This window comes from Rhinichthys klamathensis, unplaced genomic scaffold, assembly GCF_029890125.1.
Source record: "Rhinichthys klamathensis goyatoka isolate OS25496 unplaced genomic scaffold, OSU_Roscu_1.1 h1tg000123l_1, whole genome shotgun sequence".
Lineage (NCBI taxonomy): Eukaryota > Metazoa > Chordata > Actinopteri > Cypriniformes > Leuciscidae > Rhinichthys > Rhinichthys klamathensis.
The window spans coordinates 200,001-226,042 of NW_026606660.1; the positions used below are offsets into that span (position 1 = coordinate 200,001).

The 26,042-nt window shown below is 41.5% G+C and overlaps 1 protein-coding gene across 1 annotated transcript in view; it reads right to left on the reverse strand.

Annotated features, from left to right (window-relative positions):
* The window catches only part of paplna (papilin a, proteoglycan-like sulfated glycoprotein), a 118,239-nt gene that overhangs the window by 82,452 nt on the left and 9,745 nt on the right, over positions 1–26,042 (reverse strand). The window contains exons 4-8 of the mRNA XM_056255847.1: positions 25,831–25,933; positions 23,357–23,487; positions 21,227–21,350; positions 21,063–21,143; positions 20,806–20,978 (exon numbers count right to left, since the gene is read on the reverse strand). Of these exons, the coding sequence (XP_056111822.1) occupies positions 20,806–20,978; positions 21,063–21,143; positions 21,227–21,350; positions 23,357–23,487; positions 25,831–25,933 (612 nt within the window). The remainder of the gene's footprint in view (positions 1–20,805; positions 20,979–21,062; positions 21,144–21,226; positions 21,351–23,356; positions 23,488–25,830; positions 25,934–26,042) is intronic.

Here is a 26,042-nt window from a genome sequence, read left to right on the forward strand (position 1 = left end):
GCTGCTGAAACAGAAAAAAGTCAATATTGCATCTAAAATGTAAGTGATTTGACTTGTGTGTTTGTGTGTGTGTGTGTGTGTGTGATTGCGTCTGTTACAGTGATTGTTTAACCCTTGTTAAAGTTTAGGCCTTGTCTTTTTGGATATATATCTTTTTAAATAAAAAAATAGGCATACAACCCATATATTTTAAATGTATTGTTTGCTTTAAATTACATTAAGATTTGTATGTTTGGTAATTGAACCTGAATGAATTTTAAATGAATGTGCTATATATCAGATCATATATTTGTTTTCCTTAACATTTAAACTAACACTAACTTTATTCTCATCTGAATGATAGATTATTTATTTCTGTATATAATAAAAACACATTTGATTTTTCTTTTTTAATCAATGTAGAATGTGTAACTGAAAAAATAAACAGATTAGGGCTCTGTTCGAGAACAAGAAATGAAAACCAATGCAATATGCTGAATGTCCAAAAGATTTTTTTTTGCTTTTAAACTACGTGTATGTGTGTGTGTGTGTGTGTGTGCGCGTGTGTGTGTGTAAGAGATTTTGGTTGGGTGACATTTGTAGTTTACAGTTTGACAAAAGCACAATGTTGTGTTTTATTGCGATTGTACACAAATATAAGTAAACAGTTTGCAGTTTGAATAATGTCCTGTATGAACAAAAGGACGGAGTATGTTTTTATGTCTACATTGTTCAATCACGTCTCTCACACACACACACACACACACACACACACACACACACACACACACACACACACACACACACACACACACACACACACAAAAACAATTTTTTCTAATCAGATCAGGCAAGTAATATTCTGTCTTGGCACACTTCATATAACTTTCAATCTTGTGTACTTATTTCATGTGTCCATTAAGTCCATGAGACCGTAGGGTGTCTCATTTTTCATTTTAGGATTCAGAAGTTTGCTCACGCATATGATATGTGCCCTCAATGCACACTTTTGCAGAGCCCACACCAATGCAAGCTCTACAGCACACATCTTCTCAACAGTCAAAGCGGGGTTAAGTTATTACCCGTCATGCACAGTAACCCTTAAGGCACCAGGGTGGCGGTGCCACCGGCTTGTTTATATATATATATATATATATATATATATATATATATATATATAAATATAGCTGCGAGCAGCGATGAAGGGCCAAAGCCGGCGGCACCGCCACTCTGGTGCCTTTAGGTTACTAAAGGCACCGGGGTTGCGGTGCCACCGGCTTGGGCCCGTAATCGCTGCTCGCAGCTATATATTTTTTTTTTTTTCTCCTCTTTTATTTTTCTTACGGCTATTCGGGCACTTTTGGGGCTCTTAACGTGCACGAAAACTCTTGAAACTTTGCACGCAGGTCAGAACCCGCGGCCATCAGGGTCGAGGTGAAGATGGTACCCGGGCGTGGCAGGGGGGCTCGACAGCGCCCCCTGGAACGGGGTCCGAAAACTTGGTCCATAAATCAAACACGCTTGTATGTAAGAATATGAAACTTGGTACACATATAGATCTCATCGGTTCATATATACTTCATGCTCTTACTTTTTACCCCAGCCCAACAGGAAGTCGGCTATTTAGGGTTGTTTGTAAAACGCATGCAATGGAATTTAAAGTACTTCTCCTAGAGAATTCAAAGAAATGCCACGAAACTCGGTCAGCATGAAGTCAAGACATTGAGGATGAAAATTTGCGAGGGGATTTTTGATATCTCGAACGGTTTGGCCGTGGCGAGGAAACGAAATTATGGCGAGAAACGTGAAACAGGAAGTGTGTTATAACTTCTACATACATTAACTGATCTTGATGAAACTTCAGCAGTGTGTTCGCGGTAAGAGGCCGATCACATGGATGTGACTATTGTGAGTCAAAGTTATAGCGCCACCAACTGGCAGCAGGAAGTGTGTCACTTTCAAAATGCTTCGAAATCACCCTCTTATTTTAACCCAATTTGCTTCAAACTTCATCTGTATAATGTAAACATACGCCAGATGTAGACCTGTGAATGGATTCTTGATATCTTTGATACTGTTGCCGTGGCAACACATCAAACTTTAAAATTCTTTTTTGATGCTTTTGAGACTCTTAGCATGCTTGAAATTGCATGAAACTCGACAGACATGTCACATATATTAGCCAGTAGACATGTGCAAAGTTTCAGGAACGGGCGTGGTGCAGGGACTCAGTAGCGCCACCTTTTGACAAAAGTGAGAGGGTTAGTTTCATAGTTTTACCTGCAATCTTAAAACTCGGTAGGCATTTTGTTCAGATCAAGCCGGACAACTTTCTAATTTACAGATTTTGGTTCCGAACAACAGGAAGTCAGATATTTTGGTTTGAATGGGATGTTTTGGAGTAATCTCTGTCCCTCTCTCCCTCTCTCTGCATACCTCTGTGTCTGTGGGGGGAGGGGGATGTGTCTGTTTGAGTGACAAAGCTTTTAATTATTGTTGATCAAGGTTTCGGGGGCTTTTGGGGCCCTTAACATCCTCTAAAACTCTTGAAACTTTGCACACGGGTCAGAACCCGTGGCCATCAGGGCCGGACTGAAGCTGGTACCCGGGCGTGGCAGGGCGGACCGACAGCGCCCCCTGGACTGGGATTCGAACACTTGTCCATAAATCAAAGACACTTGCATGTAATAATATGAAACTCGGTACACTTATAGATCTCATTGGGTTGAACAACTTTCGTGCTCTAAGTTTTACGACATCCCAACAGGAAGCCGGCTATCATGGTTTGTTTGGAAACGCATACCCCTGAAATTCTATTTAATTCTCCTTGGGAATTGATCGGATTTCAAGCAAACTCGGTCAGCATGACGTCAAGACATTGATGATGCTAAATTCCGGAGGGATTTTTGATATCTCGAACGGTTTGGCCGTGGCGAGGAAATTAATTTTATGACTAAAAAAGGACACATAAAGTGTGTTATAACTTTGCTCGTTTTACCTACAGTTACAAAACTTGCCACGCATATTTTTCTCATCAAGCCAATCGACTTTCTAATTTAAAGTCATTAGCTCAGAGCAACAGAAAGTCAGATATTGTAGTTTGAATGGATTTCTTGTCCCCCTGCCTTTCTGTTTGTGTGTGTGTGTGTGTGTGTGTCTGTGTGGGGAGGGGGGGATTTGGGGGGGCTCTTTGAGTGATAGTTTAGTTTAAACACCAACTCATACATAGGGTCATACTGCCCTCTTGTGTTCAAAATTATATACATATTTGGTATGTGACTGAGGATCGAGAGCTTTTAAATACGGACGTCCACATTGATAATGGTGGCGCTTGCAGAGCGCTCGAATGAATAAATTAACTAAACGTTCGCTCAGCTCTGCTCGCTCATCGCCATGGACACGCACCGTTATGAATGCCCAGTGTTTCCCCTAGGATTTTTTTTCAGGGGGGGGGTGGGGGATTGGGGGAACTGCTAGTGTTGCGGAGCGGGCGTATTACGAATACGTGGTGTAAATTTTTTAGCAATCAAAAAGCATGTCTAATTAATTGAAATAGTGTATTATGAATCATTAAACGTATACAACATTTTTTTAAAAATATGAAAAAAATGTCACACTAATTCTGTGTTGTGTTTTTTCTGGTAATAAAATGAAGACATAAAACACAAATTCTATCATTTATCATCAATTTTAATCATATGAAATTAAATAAACTTTTTGTCAAATAACGTGCTGCACAATGAGCTTTACTGTTAAAATTAAAACATGGATTATTCCTGTCAAGTGTTTTCTTCTAGCTGTGAGGTGTCCACACTTGACAAGGACCAGACTTCGGATTTCACTCAGATGATTTTATTTTGACCAATTCAACAGAAGTAACAGAAGTAACAGGTGAAAAACCTTTAAATACAAAAATAAGCATTTTGAATAAACAGGTATTATTCACAGTTACAGTAAACACATGTCAAGGTAAGTATTCCAACAATATAAAATATTTTTAGATGAAGTATAATGTCCCACAAACAATTATATTTTAACAGCATTTACTAATATGTATTTTAAGCATTAACAAGTCTATTTAAGTATTTACTCACAAATATAAGGTAAGAAGCCCACATTTTTTAACCATATACATCCAAGCATTTGGTTTTAGATTTATTTCTTTAACTATGCAGTGACAACTCTTAACTCACACCCACATTAACACATTTAGCTTATTAAATACATTTCTGCACCTAAACAGACAAAGATCTAAATGACAGTCCATGAGCTTACCGATAGCCCGTCACAATCAAAAGTCTCATTCCTCACAGTGGATGCACAATGCTTCTGCCGTCCTCTCAGTCCATTTCATTACAACCAAATGATTGCATTGTGTATATGTGCTCCCGCTCATTGAACTGAGCGCGAGCTTCTGATTACCCCAATTTAATTCACCTGGTCGCGAGTGCCAAGGCGCACACAGTCACGTGCGCGCTACCAATGCAGAGCGGCACGCAGATAAGACGTAATGGAGGAGGAGAAGAGACAGGCTCACGGGAGACAGACACACAGCGCGACACCTCCCACTCGATCTTTACGTGGCAACACCCAGAAAGATCGTACTCTCAAGTGGGCTGGTCTCTAACTTGATCCTCCACTGGCATGAGGACCACAAGGCGTCGGACGTCCCGATGCAGTATGGTACCCGATTCGGGATCCGTGGCACCAGGTTTTGAATTTCTCACAGAGGTGCTAGAACTTGGAGAGACTTTCACATGAACATCTCGAACGACACCTCTGAAATCAGGATTTGCGCTGATTACTTTTGCAAGCCTGAACTGCCCTCTCAGTGCGTTTTGGTCGCAGAGCCAAACTATGTCTCCAACGGTAACGTTCCTCTCAGCAGTATGCCACTTACTGCGAATGAACAAGTTCGGACCAGCAAGTTGGCTCCAGGACTTCCAGAAGTTGCTTACCATCGTTTGTACTTCTTTGAGCCTCTTGAATGGGTAAATGGTGTAGTCGACAGTTTTAAAATCTCCACTTTGTGTGGCTCGACCAAGCAGCAAGTTGTTCGGCGTGATGTACTGGATGCGCTCTTCTCGACTCTGGACTCTGGCATCGATGGGTCTTTCATTGGCAAGATTAGCAGCTAGCTGCAGCACTGTCAGGAACTCACTAAAGGTAAGGCCTTCTACATTGCCAAGGCTTTGAAGGGCTCTCTTGGTGACTCTGACAGCGGCTTCGGCGGCCCCGTTTCGGTGAGGCGAGTCAGCTGGGAGGATTTTCCACGTCCAGGTGGTCCCATTTTTGGCAGCATACTCTTCAAGTGACTCTGTTCTCTTTTGATCCAAGTAAGTGTACATCTCTTTTAGGACAGATCTCGCTCCGACAAAGTTCGTACCAGGATCAGACCAGATTTTACGGGGATGGCCTCGGACAGCAGTGAATCTCTGGTAAGCAAACAGGAAGCTCTCTGTCGATAGTGTGTTTGCTAGCTCGACATGGATGGCTCGGCTGGACATACAGCAAAACACGACGCCCCATACTTTCATGGTCACTCTCTTCTTGACATCATCCTTCACATGGTAAGGTCCAAACAGGTCAACGGATGCAAATTCGAATGGTGCTGCAGGACTTGACCTCTCTTCAGGTAAGTTTCCCATTATTTGTTTACAGATTCTTCCTTTTGCTTTCTTGCAGACGATACACTTGTCAACAACTTTTTGGGCAATGATCCTTCCTCTGATGACCCACGCCTTTATCCTCATCCGCAGCAGGGTTCCCGCCACTCCGACTTCAAAGTTCCTCTCGGAGTGCTGACGCGGATCTTAAGGAGGTAGCGCTTGGTTGCAACAGCTTGGAGCCTGTGAGGGGTGCCTCGAAATCCACAGCGAACCCTGCAGAAAAACTACTTACCTGTGTGGGAATCCAGAGTGCAGAGACCAACACCACTACCTCCTCTGTCCCTTGCCCAGACACCAGTCCCAAAGACCCAAGTTCGGTCCTGTGAGAGCTGAGGGGAAAAGACACACCGAGGCCCAGGAAGAGTTTCTCTCTAAACTTTCATCTGAGCTAGCGCAGCAGTGTCGCAATGCTTTCTGCAACATCGCATCTCAAGCATATAACTCCACTACAGCAGAGAGAGGCCTTCTGGAGGAGACTGGTCTGCACGAATACCCAGTGCTCCTGATGCTCCTTGACGTCACTGCCAATGACGGGCAAAGAATCGGAACACTTATTGATCTTGCGTCTGACACGAATTACATAACCCATAAAGCTGCAAGCAAGCTGAACCTCCGCAGTGAAGATGTTGCACTAGTCGTCCATGGCGTTGGAGGGATGAAAGTGTCTGTTGCAACCAAGCGCTACCTCCTTAAGATCCGCGTCAGCACTCCGAGAGGAACTTTGAAGTCTCACCAGCTGATCTGCTATGGACTTGACAAGATTGCAGAAGTGCACAGACATGTTCCATCTGACAAGTTGCAGAAGATCTTCCCCGATGTTCCCCTCAAAGACCTCATCAGACCCAGAGAAATCCAGCTTCTGATCAGCCACAAAGAAGGGCAGCTGGTGCCCCAAAAAGTCCGTTCAGTTGGTGACCTGGTGCTCTGGGACGGTCCACTCGGTAAGACAGTCGGGGGCATGCATCCAGACCTCTTGGAGGAAGTCATCCTGAAGGCACACTCGTCCAAGACTCACTTCGCTAGATCGATGAGAACTTCAGCAGTCAAGTATCGTGAATTCACTATAGACTCAACTTCCTGCCAGTATCCCGACCACCCCGAGATCCAGTCTAGCACAGCCACCAGCAGCAGAGACTTTCTGAAGTGGTGGAGGTGGGAAAGCATCGGAGCCGCCTGCCAGCCGAAATGTGGAGGGTGTCGCTGCGGGAACTGCCAGCCAGGGGGTAAGGAAATGACGATTGCAGAAGAAAGGGAGATGGAGATCATAAAAAATGGCTTGACCTACACGACTGGAGATGTACACAGCACCGAACCACACTGGCATGCTAAGTATCCGTGGGCAGAAGATCCAGCAACCCTGCCAAACAACAGGAGAGCAGTTGAGGCAACATTCCTCAGAACTGAGAAGCAGCTGTCAAAAGAACCTGAGTGGAAGGCAGCCTACGGTGCACAAATCCATGAGATGGTGAACCGCAGAGCTGCAGTGAAGCTGTCCGAAGACGTCCTGCAGAGTTGGACTGGGCCAGTGTGGTACATAAGTCATCTCATCGCACCGAACCCACACTCAGTCACCACCCCAGTCAGACTAGTGTGGAACAGCAGCCAAAAGTGCAGAGGTCTCAGTCTGAACGATATCCTCATCAAAGGTCCTGATGTCCTGAACCCGATCAAAGCTGTCCTACTGAGATTTCGAACTGGTGTCTATGCTGCCCTGGGTGACATTCGGAAAATGTACAACTCTGTCTGGCTGGAAGATCGAGAGGTCCACTTGCACAGATTCCTGTGGCGTGACAGTGAAGATGCTGAAATAGAAGATTTTGCCATAACAAGAGTCAACATCGGAGACAAACCTGCCGGTTGCATAGCCCAAGTCGCCATGCGAGAGACTGCAAACTTGCCTTCATTTAGTCACTTTAAGGAAGAGAGACGCGTGCTGGAAGAAGATGTCTACGTCGATGACATTCTGACTTCACACAACGATCTTGACCATCTGAAAGGCCTCACAACCAACATCAAATACATCCTGAAAGCTGGAGGATTCCACATAAAGCCCTGGGTTTACTCCATTCAAAGTGGGAGGAAAGAACCCGAGAAGGAGATGCCAAAGACTATGATCCTACCAAACCAGCTGACGGAAGGCGACAACAAAGCCCTTGGCCTTGGTTACATCATCAATGATGACAAACTCCATGTCATGGCTGCAGTTAACTTCTCAAAGAAAAGGAGAAATATGCGTCTTGGTCAAAACCTGCTCAAGGAAGAGGTCAGAAATCAAACACCAGATCCACTCACCAGACGAGAGCTGCTAAGCCAGGTTTCTAGCCTGTACGACCCACTCGGCCTTGTGACTCCTGTCAAGCAAAAGGGTGCCATCCTTGTTAGGAGAGCTTTTCAAGAAGCCAAAGTAAAATACTGGCTAGAGGACACGTGGGATGCTGCTTTGTCTGAAGGTCTCAGAGAAGATGCTATAAAGCTATTTGAAGAATATGCTGATCTGAGCCAACTTCGTTTCACCAGGTCCCTGACTCCGCCAGATCCCTGCGCAGAGCCCAGTGCCATCACGTTCTCTGATGGCAGCCAACACGCATATGGCGCAGTGATGTATCTTCGCTGGAGCTGCAGCCATGGTGTCGTTGTGAGATTGGTCGAATCCAAAGCCAAGCTGACCCCCCTTGACCACAAAGGGGATCCTGTGAAAGCTGAGATATGCGGAGCAGTCTTCGCAGCCCGCCTCAAGACCTACTTCCAGAGACACTGCCGACTCCAGGTCAAGAGATGGTATCATCTTGTCGACAGTCAAACAGTCCTGGGTGCAATACAGCGTGAGAGTTATGGCTACCAGACTTTCTTTTCAAACCGTGTTGGTGAGATCCAGAGCAGTACCGATGTCCAAGACTGGTGGTGGATTCCTGGGCTAGCAAACATTGCAGACATCATCACCAGAGGGGCCTGTCCAGATGCCCTAACTGAGGACTCTGAGTGGCAGTTGGGTCCAAAGTTCCTCCAACTTCCTGACGATGAGTGGCCGAAGAAGTCTGCCAGAGATGTTGCAGCCCAAGCTCGAGACAAAGTCACAAGGATCCAGAAAAAAGCATTTGTAGCACTACTAACCAGAAGTCGCCTGAAGACAGCGCACAATCCAGCCCAGCTAGAGTCTGGAAGACCACCAGCAGGAGCAGCAGTGCGACAACTAGTCGATGAAAAGCGCTTCAGCAACCTGAGAAGGCTGGTTGGGACTGTGGCTTGGATCTGGAGAGCAGCTAAGAAGTTCTTGAGTGCCAAAACCAGAGACCAAGAAAAGTGGGAGGCAGTGCCATCCTCGGGTGTCCTTACAGTCAGTGAGAGACGAGACGTGTTTCGAGACCTTTGCCTAGCAGCACAAGAGGGCGTCAACTTCCCAAGCACCACAACAGACAGATTAGTCGTCTACAGAGACCAGACAAGTGGACTTCTAGTTTGTGGTGGCAGAATCCAGACCTTTAAAGAAGATCGCAGAGCTGTTCCACTCTTACCATTCCAAGCCTGGTTATCCACCTTGCTAGCCAGAGAAGCACACAGTGAAGCACATGCTTCTGCCGTCCTCTCAGTCCATTTCATTACAACCAAATGATTGCATTGTGTATATGTGCTCCCGCTCATTGAACTGAGCGCGAGCTTCTGATTACCCCAATTTAATTCACCTGGTCGCGAGTGCCAAGGCGCACACAGTCACGTGCGCGCTACCAATGCAGAGCGGCACGCAGATAAGACGTAATGGAGGAGGAGAAGAGACAGGCTCACGGGAGACAGACACACAGCGCGACAATTCCTTAAATTCAGTTTTGATGATAATTTATTTGGATTAGTGTTAGTATTATTACATTGGGACATATCTAAATTCTACTGTACAACGGTAATATATTTCTGTTAATAAGTTAAACCGAACTTTTATTTTGACGGGTTGCCGTGAAGACCTTTTGAGTTTGTTTGTTTATGTCATAATGATAGTTTTTCTCAAATGAAGCGGTTAAATGATCACGAAGTGACTTTTGGAGTGGATCTAGAGCCTAAATACTAGTATCTATTAATAGGTACTAGTATCTAAAAGGTAATTCTCTCTCTCTCTCTCTCTCTCTCTGAGCCAATATGGCAAGCCGTTTTAACATATAATCATTTTAACCTACTAGTCTCTATTTTCATGCTACTAGTACTTATTTTTTAGATACTAGTATCTATTCCATTAAGTACTAGTACTTATTCATTAGCGACTAGTGCTTATTCTGTTTAGAATATTCAAAGTGCTTATTCAATTTTTATGCTTATTTATATTTTCAGAGCAGAAAATCCGATTTTTCTGCTTATTCAATATTGCATCTAAAATGTAAGTGACTTGACGTGTGTGTGTGTGTGTGTGAGAGAGAGAGAGAGATTGTGTCTGTTACAGTGACAAGAGTTTAACCCTTTAAGGCCTTGTCTTTTTGGATATATATCTTTTTTTTTTATAAAAAAAAAGTGCATACAAGCCATATATTTTAAATGTATTGTTTGCTTTAAATTAAATTAAGATTGTATGTTTGGTAATTGAACCTAAATAAATTTAAAACTAATGTGCTATATTTCAGATAAATATATTTGTTTTCCTTCATTTTAATCAACACTAACTTTATTCTCATCTGAATTATAAATAACTTATTTCTGTATAAAATACAAAATCCCGAATAATCCAGACCAACCAGAGCGCACTATTTCTACAACATCATCAGTGTTGAAGCAGAACTACCAGAGCCGTTCGGCAGATAGCGAGCAGATATTTTGTGTCACGTCGTGCACAATAACCCTAAAGGCACCAGGGTGGCGGTGCCACCGGCTTTATATATATATATATATATATATAAATATAGCTGCGAGCAGCGATGAAGGGCCAAAGCCGGCGGCACCGCCACCCCGGTGCCTTTAGGTAACTAAAGGCACCGGGGTTGCGGTGCCACCGGCTTGGGCCCGTAATCGCTGCTCGCAGCTATATTTCTTCTTATTATTTTTTTACTACCTTTTGGACACTTTTGGAGGCCTTAACATGCTCAAAAACTCCTGAAACTTTGCACACATGTCAGAACCCGCGGCCATCAGGGCCGGGCTGAAGATGGTACCCGGGCGTGGCAGGGGGGCTCGACAGCGCCCCCTGGAACGGGGTCCGAAAACATGGTCCATAAATCAAACACGCTTGCATGTAATAATATGAAACTCGGTACACATGTAGATCTCCTCGTTTCATATATACTTCACACTCTTACTTTTTACCCCAGCCCAACAGGAAGTCGGCTATTTAGGGTTGTTGGTAAAACACACGCAATGGAATGTGAAATACTCCTCCTAGAGAATTCAAACAAACGGCACGAAACTCGGTCAGCATGAAGTCAAGACATTGAGGATGAAAGTTTGCGAGGGGATTTTTGATATCTCGAACGGTTTGGCCGTGGCGAGGAAACAAAATTATGGCGAGAAACGTGAAACAGGAAGTGTGTCATAACTACTGCATACATTAACTGATCTTGATGAAACTTCAACAGTGTGTTCGTTGTAAGAGGCCGATCACATGGATGTGACTATTGTGAGTCAAAATTATAGCGCCACCAACTGGCAGCAGGAAGTGTGTCACTTCCTAAATGCTTTGAAATCACCCTCTTATTTTTACCCGATTTGCTTCAAACTTTATGTGTATAATGTAAACACACGCCAGATGTAGACCTGTGAAAGGATTATTGATATCTTAGATACTGTTGCCGTGGCAACACATCAAACTTTAATATTCTTGTTTGATGCTTTTGAGACTCTTAGCATGCTTGAAATTGCATGAAACTCGACAGACACAGGTATGCATATGGTTCAGATCAAGCCGGACAACTTTCTAATTAACTGTCATTAGCTCAGACCAAGAGGAAGTCAGATATTTTGGTTTGAATGTGGATGTTTCTGAGAATTTTCTCTCCCTCTCCCTCTGACAGAGAGAATGCACCCTGCCATTCGTGTGTGTCTGTGTGGGGAGGGGGGGAGGGGCTCTTTTAGTTTAAACACAAAATTATACATAGGGCCATACTGCCCTCTTGTGTCCAAAATTATATTTATATATACATTATACATATATTTGGTATGTGACTGAGGACCGAGAGCTTTTAAATACGGGACATTGATAATGGCCACGTGCAGAGCGCTCGAGGGAATTCCTATGGAAGTTCTGCTCGCTCATCGCCGTGGACGCGCACCGTTATGAATGCCCGTGCAGCCGTTAGTTTCATTTTAAAATTAGCGCCTTTTCTGGGGCCGATTGCTTGAATTGTGAGTTCAATAGCCTATTATTCTTCATGGAAACCACAACAACAAAAGAGTATAAAAGTTTGGTGTGAACGCAGCATAATGAACAAGCTGCGATCTCAAGATTGCAATGCTGGAGTGTGTGTGTGTGTGTGTGTGTGTGTGTGTGTGTGCGTGTGAGAGAGAGGCGCGGGCGAACTGTGTGTGTGTGTGTGTCTGTGTGGGGAGGGGCTCTTCGATTGATAGTTATTATACAAAATTATACATAGGGCCATACTGCCCTCTTGTGTCCAAAATGATATTTATACATATATTTGGCAAGCATGTGACTGAGGACCGAGAGCTTTTAAATACGGACGTCCACACGGACATTGATAAGGGTTGCGCTTGCAGAGCGCTTGAGGGAATTCCTATGGAAGTAGGAATGAACTAAAAAACGTTCGCTCTGTTCTGCTCGCTCGTCGCCATGGACGCGCACCATTATGAATGCCAGTGCAGCCGCATACTTTTTAGTGTCACTTTAAAATTAGTGCAATAACGGGGCCGATTGCTTGAATTGTGAGTTCAATAGTCTATTATTTTTCACGGAAAACACAACAACAAAAGAGTACAATGATAGATTCGCTTAAATAGGGGCTTTTACATAAAATAGCCTATTCCGTCATCATCTTTTCAGTCAGCTCTTCACTCTCGTGATTAATGAAATTTGACTCCTGTTGCTGATATTTGCTGCAACTTTCGTTCCGCTCACAATTTAGTAAGCAAACACGCTTCAAATGTGTTTTTATTTTATTTTTGTGTATATATATATGTATATATATATATATATATATATATATATATATATATAAACCCATTTTATTCCTTTTTTTCAATTTAAGAATTATTTTTAAGTTTAAAAACAGCCAGAATGGTTGTTTAGTCAAAAATAATAATAATCCAAATCATATATAGTGCTATACTGCCCTCTTGTGTTCAAAATCAGGTAGGCCTATTGAATTTATATATATTTATATATTAGGGATGTTACTATGGGAATATTTTCCCACCGGTTAATCAACCTGTGATTGTGTAAACCAATTGTGTAAACCCCCCGCTGGGGGGGGTTTAAAAACACTAACTTGAAAGCGAAAGTATAATATGGACGTCCGCACGGACATTGAAATGGTGGCGCTCGAATGAATTCCTATGGAAGTAGAAATTAACTAAACGTTCGCTCTGTTCTGCTCGCTCGTCGCCATGGACGCGCACCATTATGAATCCCAGTGCAGCCGCATACTTTTTAGTGTCACTAAAATTAGTGCAATTTCGGGGGCCGATTGCTTGAATTGTGAGTTCAATAGTCTATTATTTTTCACGGAAAACACAACAATAAAAGAGTACAATGACAGATTCGCTTAAATAGGCGTTTTTACATAAAATAGCCTATTCCGTCATCATCTTTTCAGTCAGCTCTTCACTCTCGTGATTAATGAAATTTGACTCCTGTTGCTGATATTTGCTGCAACTTTCGTTCAGCTCACAATTTAGTAAGCAAACACGTTTCAAATGTGTTTTTATTTTATTTTTGTGTATGTGTGTGTGTATATGTATGTATATATATAAATATAGCTTATGTTTCAAATATGAGTTAATTAACAATCGTTGGAAAGAATGATACTTTTAAACATAACACTAAACCGTCATTAGGTGTCGCCAGGCGACCGTCTTAATGAGCGAGTCATTGATTCATTCGTTTGAACGACTGAGTCATTCATGAATGAGATAGATGTTTATGGATTGATTGGTCATTGAATCTTTGAGTCAACCGATTCGTTCAAAATGCTGAATCATTCAGTAATGAGAACGCGTTGCTGTGAGATGCTCGATGGTTCTGCTGTGATCTTTGTTTAACTATTTTCGCTGCTGAAACAGAAAAAAAGTCAATATTGCATCTAAAATGTAAGTGATTTGACTTGTGTGTGTGTGTGTGTGTGTGTGTGTGTGATTGTGTGTGTGATTGTGTCTGTTACAGTGATAAGAGTTTAACCCTTGTTAAACTTTAGGCCTTGTCTTTTTAGATATATATCTTTTTATATTAAAAAATAGTCATACAACCCATATATTTTAAATGTATTGTTTGCTTTAAATTACATTAAGATTGTATGTTTGGTAATTGAACCTGAATGAATTATAAATGAATGTGCTATATTTCAGATCATATATTTGTTTTCCTTAAAATTTGAACTAACACTAACTTTATTCTCATCTGGATGATAGATTATTTATTTCTGTATAAAATAAAAACACATTTGATTTTTCTTTTTTAATCAATGTAGAATGTGTAACTGAAAAAATAAACAGATTAGGGCTCTGTTTGATGACAAGAAATGAAAACCAATGCGATATGATGAATGTCTAAAAGATGGCTCCCACAGACTGTTTTTAAATAGGATTGTTTGATATTTTTTGCTTTTAAACTGTGTGTGTGTGTGTGTGTGTGTGTGTGTGTGTGTGTAAGAGATTTTGGTTGGGTGACAGTTGTAGTTTACAGTTTGACAAGAGTTTATAGTTTGACAAAAGCACAATGTTGTGTTTTATTGCGAGTGTACACAAATATAAGTAAACACTTTGCAGTTTGAATAATGTCCTGTATGAACAAAAGGACGGAGTATGTCTTTATGTCTACATTGTTCAATTACGCCACACACACACACACACACACACACAAACACTATTTTTCTAATCAGATCAGGCAAGTAATATTCTGTCTTGTCTCTTAAAAAAACAATATATATATATTTATGTATATATGTATATATATGTGTGTGTGTGTGTGTGTGTATATATATAAATATAGCTGCGAGCAGCGATGAAAGGGCCAAAGCCGGCGGCACCGCCACCCCGGTTATAGCGCCACCAACTGGCAGCAGGAAGTCTGTCACTTTCAAAAAGCTTTGAAATCACCTGATTGCTTCAAACTTCACTACTATGATGTAAACACACGGCAGATGTAGACCTGGATGTAGACCTGACCTTTCAGAAGGTTGCTCTCGCATACTTTGTGGTTGACATGTGCCCTCAATGCACACTTTTGCAGAGCCCACACTGATACAAGCTCTACAGCACACTTCTTTTCGACAGTCAAAGCAGGGTTACGTTTTTGCACGTCGTGCACAATAACCCTAAAGGCACCAGGGTGGCGGTGCCACCGGCTTTATATATATATATATATATATATATATAAATAAATATAGCTGCGAGCAGCGATGAAGGGCCAAAGCCGGTGGTACCGCCACCCCGGTGCCTTTAGGTAACTAAAGGCACCGGGGTTGCGGTGCCACCGGCTTGGGCCCGTAATCGCTGCTCGCAGCTATATTTTATTATTCTTCTTATTATTTTTTTACTACCTTTTGGACACTTTTGGAGGCCTTAACATGCTCAAAAACTCCTGAAACTTTGCACACATGTCAGAACCCGCGGCCATCAGGGCCGGGCTGAAGATGGTACCCGGGCGTGGCAGGGGGGCTCGACAGCGCCCCCTGGAACGGGGTCCGAAAACATGGTCCATAAATCAAACACGCTTGCATGTAATAATATGAAACTCGGTACACATGTAGATCTCCTCGTTTCATATATACTTCACACTCTTACTTTTTACCCCAGCCCAACAGGAAGTCGGCTATTTAGGGTTGTTGGTAAAACACACGCAATGGAATGTGAAATACTCCTCCTAGAGAATTCAAACAAACGGCACGAAACTCGGTCAGCATGAAGTCAAGACATTGAGGATGAAAGTTTGCGAGGGGATTTTTGATATCTCGAACGGTTTGGCCGTGGCGAGGAAACAAAATTATGGCGAGAAACGTGAAACAGGAAGTGTGTCATAACTACTGCATACATTAACTGATCTTGATGAAACTTCAACAGTGTGTTCGTTGTAAGAGCCCGATCACATGGATGTGACTATTGTGAGTCAAAGTTATAGCGCCACCAACTGGCAGCAGGAAGTGTGTCACTTCCTAAATGCTTTGAAATCACCCTCTTATTTTTACCCGATTTGCTTCAAACTTTATGTGTATAATGTAAACACACGCCAGATGTAGACCTGTGAAAGGATTATTGATATCTTAGATACTGTTGCCGTGGCAACACATCAAACTTTAATATTCTTGTTTGATGCTTTTGAGACTCTTAGCATGCTTGAAATTGCATGAAACTCGACAGACACAGGTATGCATATGGTTCAGATCAAGCCGGACAACTTTCTAATTAACTGTCATTAGCTCAGACCAAGAGGAAGTCAGATATTTTGGTTTGAATGTGGATGTTTCTGAGAATTTTCTCTCCCTCTCCCTCTGACAGAGAGAATGCACCCTGCCATTCGTGTGTGTCTGTGTGGGGAGGGGGGGGGAGGGGCTCTTTTAGTTTAAACACAAAATTATACATAGGGCCATACTGCCCTCTTGTGTCCAAAATTATATTTATATATACATTATACATATATTTGGTATGTGACTGAGGACCGAGAGCTTTTAAATACGGGACATTGATAATGGCCACGTGCAGAGCGCTCGAGGGAATTCCTATGGAAGTTCTGCTCGCTCATCGCCGTGGACGCGCACCGTTATGAATGCCCGTGCAGCCGTTAGTTTCATTTTAAAATTAGCGCCTTTTCTGGGGCCGATTGCTTGAATTGTGAGTTCAATAGCCTATTATTCTTCATGGAAACCACAACAACAAAAGAGTATAAAAGTTTGGTGTGAACGCAGCATAATGAACAAGCTGCGATCTCAAGATTGCAATGCTGGAGTGTGTGTGTGTGTGTGTGTGTGTGCGTGTGAGAGAGAGGCGCGGGCGAACTGTGTGTGTGTGTGTGTCTGTGTGGGGAGGGGCTCTTCGATTGATAGTTATTATACAAAATTATACATAGGGCCATACTGCCCTCTTGTGTCCAAAATGATATTTATACATATATTTGGCAAGCATGTGACTGAGGACCGAGAGCTTTTAAATACGGACGTCCACACGGACATTGATAAGGGTTGCGCTTGCAGAGCGCTTGAGGGAATTCCTATGGAAGTAGGAATGAACTAAAAAACGTTCGCTCTGTTCTGCTCGCTCGTCGCCATGGACGCGCACCATTATGAATGCCAGTGCAGCCGCATACTTTTTAGTGTCACTTTAAAATTAGTGCAATAACGGGGCCGATTGCTTGAATTGTGAGTTCAATAGTCTATTATTTTTCACGGAAAACACAACAACAAAAGAGTACAATGATAGATTCGCTTAAATAGGGGCTTTTACATAAAATAGCCTATTCCGTCATCATCTTTTCAGTCAGCTCTTCACTCTCGTGATTAATGAAATTTGACTCCTGTTGCTGATATTTGCTGCAACTTTCGTTCCGCTCACAATTTAGTAAGCAAACACGCTTCAAATGTGTTTTTATTTTATTTTTGTGTATATATATGTGTGTGTATATATATGTGTGTATATATATATATATATATATATATATATAGCTTATGTTTCAAATATGAGTTAATTAACAATCGTTGGAAAGAATGATACTTTTAATATCACTAAACCGTCATTAGGTGTCGCTAGGCGACCGTCTTAATGAGCGAGTCATTGATTCATTCGTTCAAACGATTCGTTCGAACGGCTGAGTCATTCATGAATGAGACAGATTATGGATTGGTCGTTGAATCTTTGAGTCAACCGATTCGTTCAAAATGCTGAATCAGTAATGAGAACGCGTTGCTGTGAGATGCTTGATGGTTCTGCTGTGATCTTTGTTTAACTATTTTCGCTGCTGAAACAGAAAAAAAAGTCAATATTGCATCTAAAATGTAAGTGATTTGACGTGTGTGTGTGTGTGTGTGTGTGATTGTGTCTGTTACAGTGATTGTTTAACCCTTGTTAAAGTTTAGGCCTTGTCTTTTTGGATATATATCTTTTTATATAAAAAAAAATAGCATACAACCCATGTATTTTAAATGTATTGTTTGCTTTAAATTACATTGAGATTTGTATGTTTGGTAATTGAACCTGAATGAATTATAAATGAATGTGCTATATTTCAGATCATATATTTGTTTTCCTTAAAATTTGAACTAACACTAACTTTATTCTCATCTGAATGATAGATTATTTATTTATGTATAAAATAAAAACACATTTGATTTTTCTTTTTTAATCAATGTAGAATGTGTAACTGAAAAAATAAACAGATTAGGGCTCTGATCGAGGACAATAAATGAAAACCAATGCAATATGATGAATGTCCAAAAGATTTTTTTTGCTTTTAAACTATGTGTGTGTGTGTGTGTGTGTGTGTGTGTAAGAGATTTCGGTTGGGTGACAGTTGTAGTTTACAGTTTGACAAAAGCACAATGTTGTGTTTTATTGTGATTGTACACAAATATAAGTAAACACTTTGCAGTTTGAATAATGTCCTGTATGAACAAAAGGACGGGGTATGTTTTTATGTCTACATTGTTCAATCACGCCTCACACACACACACACACACACACACACAAACACACACACACACCAACTATTTTTCTAATCAGATCAGGCAAGTAATATTCTGTCTTGGCACACTTCATATAACTTTCAAACTTGTGTACTTATTTCATGTGTGCATTAAGTCCATGAGACCGTAGGGTGTCTCATTTTTCATTTTAGGTTTCAGAAGGTTGCTCACGCATACTTTGTGGTTGATATGTGCCCTCAATGCACACTTTTGCAGAGCCCACACCAATGCAAGCTCTACAGCACACATCTTCTCAAAGGTCAAAGCGGAGTTACGATATTGCCCGTCATGCACAGTAACCCTAAAGGCACCGGGGTGGCGGTGCCACCGGCTTGTTTATATATATATATATATATATATATATATATATAAATATAGCTGCGAGCAGCGATGAAGGGCCAAAGCCGGCGGCACCGCCACTCCGGTGCCTTTAGGTAACTAAAGGCACCGGGGTTGCGGTGCCACCGGCTTGGGCCCGTAATCGCTGCTCGCAGCTATATTTTTTATTTAATTTTTTACTTGGTAAAGGTTTTAGCACTTGCTATGTGAAGACAAAAACAATCATGGACATGATTCGAAAAAGTTAAATGGTCCTGAAAGAAATAGTCACACTTGTTCTCCTCGCGGTCAAAAATGAGCGAATTGGAAATTAACGGGAGACAAATTTCATCTAGTGAAAACTTTTGGTACTGCAGCCAAACAAAATCTTATTGAAAGCTAATTTTTTTAGATGTCGAGCTCAAATTCGGAACACAACTCAACATGTACGGCTTTAATTTTCTTGCAGTTTTAGAGTAAACTTTTTTCACTTCAGCAATAATCTTTCAAGTGTCGTCTTTGAAAAGAGATCAAACTTAAGTTTGTGCTCTAAAGCATTTAAGATTTACAACATTTTAAGTTGGAGATTTAATTTTCAGGTTTATGCTCAAAAAGTGAATAAATGGAATATAAATATAGCGTAAATATAATTTAGTATAAAAAAATATTAAAGGGGCTATATGGAACTTTTTCCCCAAAATAAACGTAACAATAGACTTTTTATTTTACCATTTATGACTTAAACATCTCCTGATGAGCATACTGACACCTTGTCCGCTCACATTGGGTGCACCTATAAGCCTGTATCCTATTTTAGCTATTTTCTGTCGGGTCGAATTTTTCCCGCGCTGTCTGCGGATGTGACGTCAAACGCGTTCATGTTAAACGTTTCAGATCACTCTGCCACCACCGCTAGTCAGCAAGTAGCCTACACTCGCAAGCAGTGCAATGGATTTTGCGAATACACAGAAGAGACCCAGGACAACCAACAGTAACTCCACATAAGACTAAAAAAGTTAAACCCCTGACAAGTGGCCGAAAAAGATCGAAGATTGAGAGCAACCAGCGCCGAGCAAGGACTAGAGTGGACATCGGCTTCGCATTTGAGCCTTGGAGGGAGCTCAGATCTGTGTTGGGAATACGAAGTGACCCAGAAATGGCTTTTTTTCTTCTGAAAAGGTAATACGTGATTGAAATAGCACTGTGTTGTTTTCAGTTCACTTGTAAATGCTGTTAGTGAAGTGTGCACGTACGAGCGCGCGCTGTGAGAGTGAGCAGAAAGGAAGAGCAGTTCTGTTTTTTGGCCACAGGTGTCAGTCGCGAGTTTAAATTTCAGAAAAACGCATATAGCCTCTTTAAACTAAAATATAGTACATTTAGCCTGGCAAGCCAGACCTACATCAAGATGTTAGGTCTGGGAACTCACAATTGGCATGCCTCAATCTGAGGGGCGGGATAAACGGTTGTCTTTCAATATCCCTCGGCACGCAATAGGACAGCGCTACAACCAATCAGAGCAACGAACGGCTGTGGCTGTGTGAGTCCCATGCGTTTTCCCACCAGCGGAGCTAGTTGATATATTAAACTTTTGCCGTATCCGGTCGTCAAAACTCCGAACACATCTTCCTTTTTTAGGAATGACTTAAGTTATGTTCTCTTAACTCCAAGTCCTCCAGAGTCGCGGCCAAAGCCGTTTCGAAAGACCGCTGTTCGCCAGCAGCATCTTCTTTGTTTTCAAGTAGCAGGGAAATCACCCATGGAAATCACGCAGAACCGTCACAACTCTGCCGTCATTGTGTTAAGCCCGCCCACCAACTCTACACACGATATGATTGGCCTGACCAGAGTTTGGTTTTTCCACTTCGAAAGCCAACGGAGAGTTGCTAGACCACACTGGCTGCAAAATAATTTTTGCTGCCGCTAGGGTGCGTCTAGATTTCTAGGCTATAGTACATTCATTTCATGGACAAAAAAAAAAGTAATTTTTGATAGACACGCAAAGAGCACCAGAGGGTTAAACTGACTCTCACCTCTATCACTAGAGGCTCAGTTGTAGGCCCACGGCCAGTGATGACCTCGGGGGTCTTTTCCCCTTCTGTTCCCCTCTGGTAATACAGCACGGTGCCAGCAATGGGTGCGGCTCGAGAGAAATCGATCGCCCAGTGTCCATTAAGGTAGTACTCACCACGTAGGTTCTTGATTGCTATTAGAGGCAAAATGTAATGATAAAAAGGTTGATGCTGATGATGAAAAGTTTAGGATTAGGACCGTATTCACAAACACTCACCAAGGTAATTGCGTGTTGGTACAGTTTCCTTGATGCTGATAGTGGTGGCGCCAACAGGGATGATGAACATTTGATTGTAACCTGTAAGTAGGGGGTAAAACTACTTTTTAAGGCATATTTGTATATATATAGCTCCAAATGCGTTGGGTCTTGGGTGAGTTTACCTTTGGGCAGGTTGCGCATTGAGAAACTGTTTTTGACTATATTGCATGACTGTCCATTCCCTCCACACTGTAAACAGGGGTCCTCCTCCTGGGGCGACTCCAGCATGTTATCGCAGCCGAGACGCTGAAGAAAGACAGAGCAATAGTTCTCAGATCACACCCTTCACAGTCAAGGCAAAATACAGGGATATTGTTTTGAGGCTGCGCTTTTTAACAAAGTTCTATTGTTGAACTACACGTCCATCTAGTTCACGAAGAAATCTCAAACAGGCAATTAAAGGCTCTTACGTTGTTTTTTGAGGCAATAAAGAAAGTTCACGTTTTCACTGTTCCCTGTCTTCAGTGTATCTGCAAGGTTTTTAAAATCAAATTTAAAACTATTTAAGAAGGGCACAAATAAAACCAATACTATATATGTCCATACAGAACAAATACAATCTCATTAACCTCGAGCAGATCCATTTCCTCTCTGGATACGCGTTCAGTTTTTCCGCTTGTAAACTCCTCCATGTAAATAGTGAATCCGCCACGGCGCGAGCAAAACTGGCTTTAAAGGGAATGGGAGATGAGACTCTGATTGGTTTATTGCACGTTACGCCCAAAACACACCCATTACTCATTAAGAGAATAGGGACAACCCTTTTAGACCATCCGCCGGAAGCGCCGACCATTTTTCCCGTCGTTAAACTTGGAAAAGTGGATCCGGACACGCCCTAAGGGCACTTGCGCCCTGCACTTTAGACCATGTGCATCATTAAAATAGGGCCCTTTGTGTCACAAACTTGCGCTGTATCAATGCAGGAAGATGAAGGTTCAGAGTCTTAAACAGAGTTCAATAGTATCCACAATATATTCCAGGAGAATGGAGCAACACAAGTCAAACATAGATGACACCGGACAACTCAAAAGTGAAAACACTACAAATTATCCACCTTATTCCTACACCCCATGACGCTTTGCGCGAATTATGGGTGTAACTTCCGTTAAGCTGTAAACAATTAGTGAAAGGCTCGCTCTACGAACGCAATACGTTAAAAAAGTGTCACAATGAGATGACATTAATCGACTCACCCTTCAAACCATCGAACATTAAAAGGAAATTTAAAAGTGTAAAAGAATCAACAAGGCACTTTCAACAGACCAAATAGCCCCAAAAGCGCGAGTCTTTGGTTATACTATAGTAGGCAAATATATATATATCTGTATTGTATAACAATCCTTAATCAAAAATGTTCATTAACTTCAGTATTACGTGACACTATATCAAAGTGATTTCCGTCATTTTGACAGATTATAAATTGCATTTACCTGTGAAAACAAACCTGGAAAGTGACGTGAGGATTTGAGGAGAATAACGAGAGATTCTTCGTGCATTCCAGTGAATTATTAATGGAATATCGTAAATTAAATTCGGGAGAACAGACCACAAATGTGCCGCATATGTTGTCCTTTTTCATATGTTGTCCTACTTTTACAGCGGATTGCAAAGGAAAAAAGAAAATCATCATGAGGAAAAGAAAGCAGCGACTGAAAAGAGCTCTCGCCGTAGATTTTCTTGTTATATCATGTCACGTTAAAATACCAAGTATAACGTTATTCTCATGATGTCTGAAAATAAATCATGAAGGAAAACTGACAGCTCATCCAGTCAAACTGACGGATCAGCTTTATTTGTAGAGCAACCTTATGATTTGAAATGATTCGTTTTAGCCTTTTTGAATGGAAGTTCCCCAAACCGGAAGTGCCGCCCATAATTCAAAACCCAGTAAGCTCGTCAGGAATAAGGTGGATATACGCTGGGTAATGAGGTGAACACAGCTGAACCAAATGACAAATTCAGATGAATAACCTTGACAAAAAACTGAGGCAGAAAACACTGCAAACGAAAACAAAGTCCAAACAAAACATAACTGTGACATTATGATAAATTAAAAACAAATTGACCAAAAAATTAGATTTGCTCTGCACTCAGGTAGCTGCCATTGTTATTACGCTTATTATTGGCTCTTTGATGAATTGCTATTTTTCCTCTTGTGTAAGTGGCTTTAAATAAAAGTGTCTGTTAAATGCATGAATGTAAAAGTAAGTTAAAATAAGTGCTCATGCTAAGTGTCCTGGAGGATTGCTAACCTTACAGAGCCCGTCCACACAGATGTGCTTTGCTCCGGGGTGGCAGGGTGTGCCGTCCACCACAGCCGACTTCTGGCGGAAGAAGAAACTCTCTCCTCTGGGAATGCAGTTCAACTCACAAGGATTGTCTCCTGAACAGGCGAACAAAGACACAGCTGAACATCAGCACCGTCACCTGTACAGAATACTTTCACAGAGCTAAAACATCATAAAGATAAAACACTATTTTAGTACATTTTATTTAATTTTTTATTCAGTCAGTGTCTGTTTTGAGAACAGCATTAATAAGCTTCAACAACAGGTAAACATGTCAGCTGTGTGGATGCTAGGGCTGATATCGATTTCTCGATTTTAAACAATCTTCATTTTGATGAACCGAGATCGAGTCTACACTGTTTTCAATTGATGCGTGAACAAAACTTCAGTAAACATTATTTGTTGCGCCTGACTTCCAATAATCGCAATAAGCTTTATGCTTTGTTACTTTTGATATGAAACAAAGACTCATCTTTCAAATTTCGTCAATTTATTTTATCATGAAATTCAAACAATAAATGTAGTTTAGTGGCTCTTTAATGTGTGGTGACAGATCGCCGTAGCGCCTCAGTTCAAGCGGCTCGTGAACCGATCATCTCTTCCTCTTTATTACTAGTTACAGAAGCAAATAAACATGAAGGAACATCAGAAGAAATGCTGAAAGATACAGGACAACTTCCTCTTTATTACTAGTTACAGAAGCAAATAAACATGAAGGAACATCAGAAGAAATGCTGAAAGATACAGGACAACTTACTCAAATGTATCATGTTTCATGTAATCGCTTAACCACAGTTTCATCCACAGAGAGATGTCAATAAAACAACTTGTAAACATTGGGCCCTATCTTGCACCCAGCGCAATTGACTTTGTACACTGACGCATGTATCATTCGTATTTTGCACCCGTGCAAAGTGGACTTTTCCCTCCACAGACGCACGCCGGCAACTAGGGAATGAACTTGCGCTCCCTGGGCGGTTCAGCGCAGAAAAGGAGGTGTGTTCCGGCGCAAACAATCCCTGGTGCTATTGTGCAGTTCCAGAAAACAATTGCGCCACTGACCAGAAAAAACCTAGTCTAAAGTCAGTGGCGTGTTGCGCGTACATTCAGATGCTATTTTAAGCGCGCATGCTTGGCCATAATACAGAGTGTGAACAACGGGCATACACTGTAGATGATTCTCTCATCTACACAGATGCATTTTACTTTTTGCAAATGATACATTATTATAAGGAAAACTATTTAAACACGAGGGAAATCATTGTTGTGTCCATGACGATGGGAAAAATAGGCATAAAGCTTACACATTTACCCAAATTATTATATGCATGTTTAACCGAAGCTAATTTGGGTGGGTTTGTCCCGTCCCCAATGTCACTTCTCTTTCTTTTACGGCCCTGACGAGAACATCGATCTCCTCGGCTGTGAACCGATTCTGAAGCGCGCCAAATGCGCCGTTATAATAGTATTGCGCCATGGAACAAGCGCACCTCGTTCATCATGCTCTTAAAGGGAATGTGATATGACGCTCTTATTGGTTTGTTTCCCGTTACGCCCAAACCACACCTATGAATAATGAAGCTACTTCAGACCAACCCCTTTTAGATTTGCGTCGAGCGCAAGAGTCATTTATCCCGCCGGTTAAATCGCAACAGCGCCGAGATCCGCCCACAAAGTTACTTGCGCTTTGCGCTTGACACTTGCGTTTTAGATCGTTAAAATAGGGCCCAATATGTCACACAATGTTACATATTCATTATATTTTTACTTAACCTGTTGTCTTCATAATTTAATGTATGTGTAATAAATCTATTTTTTTTTCAAATCAAAAATCGTGATACGAACCGAATTGTAGGTTTGGTCTATCGTTACAGCCCTAGCAAGATGAGAAAGCAGGTGTTTAGTCGTTTATCGTGGAATTGATATCTGAACATCTTTGCCAAGCGCAAACCAGGACAGAAGTAATCAATAAATTATCGGGGAGGGTCGTGCCTTTTTTCACAATCATTTTGGAGGGTCATAGAAAAAATTATTGCTGGCGAAGGGAGGGTCAAGTCTTTTTTGACTACAGATCTCAAATCTCCTCCGGTGGCCCCTTACATAAATAACGAATAGTCCCTAAGAAGTAAACTGTCTTATGTGCATATGTATATATATATTTGAGTGCTGATTATTAAATAAATGTAATTAATTAATTATTTATTCATTTAACCTTATATTCGGATTTGGTTTTCCGGGTAAATGAAAATCATTTCGGTGCATCACTATTTTAAACGGTGCGTTTGCTGATTTCCAGTTCCTGGTCACTGTATGTCATTATATAGAAAAAGTAAAAAGCAGGATGAACATTCTGCTAAACTTACAGTTGTACAATATTCCATAATTATTTTTTTTCGTTTTTCAGCCCTGACACAACATCACTTCCTGTCTGTACATACCACCATAATATGGCAGCCATTTGTAGCGCTTTCCTTGGAAATCAGTGCCGTCGAACTGAGAGCACTGTTCTTCTCTGAAATCCCGGGAACCCTCGGGACAGTCCTGATAACTCAGATAATTCAGATCACATACACTACCGTTCAAAGGTTTGGGGTCAGAAAGATATTTAAAAAAAAAAAAAAAAAAAAATTAATCAGCGAGCATTATTATA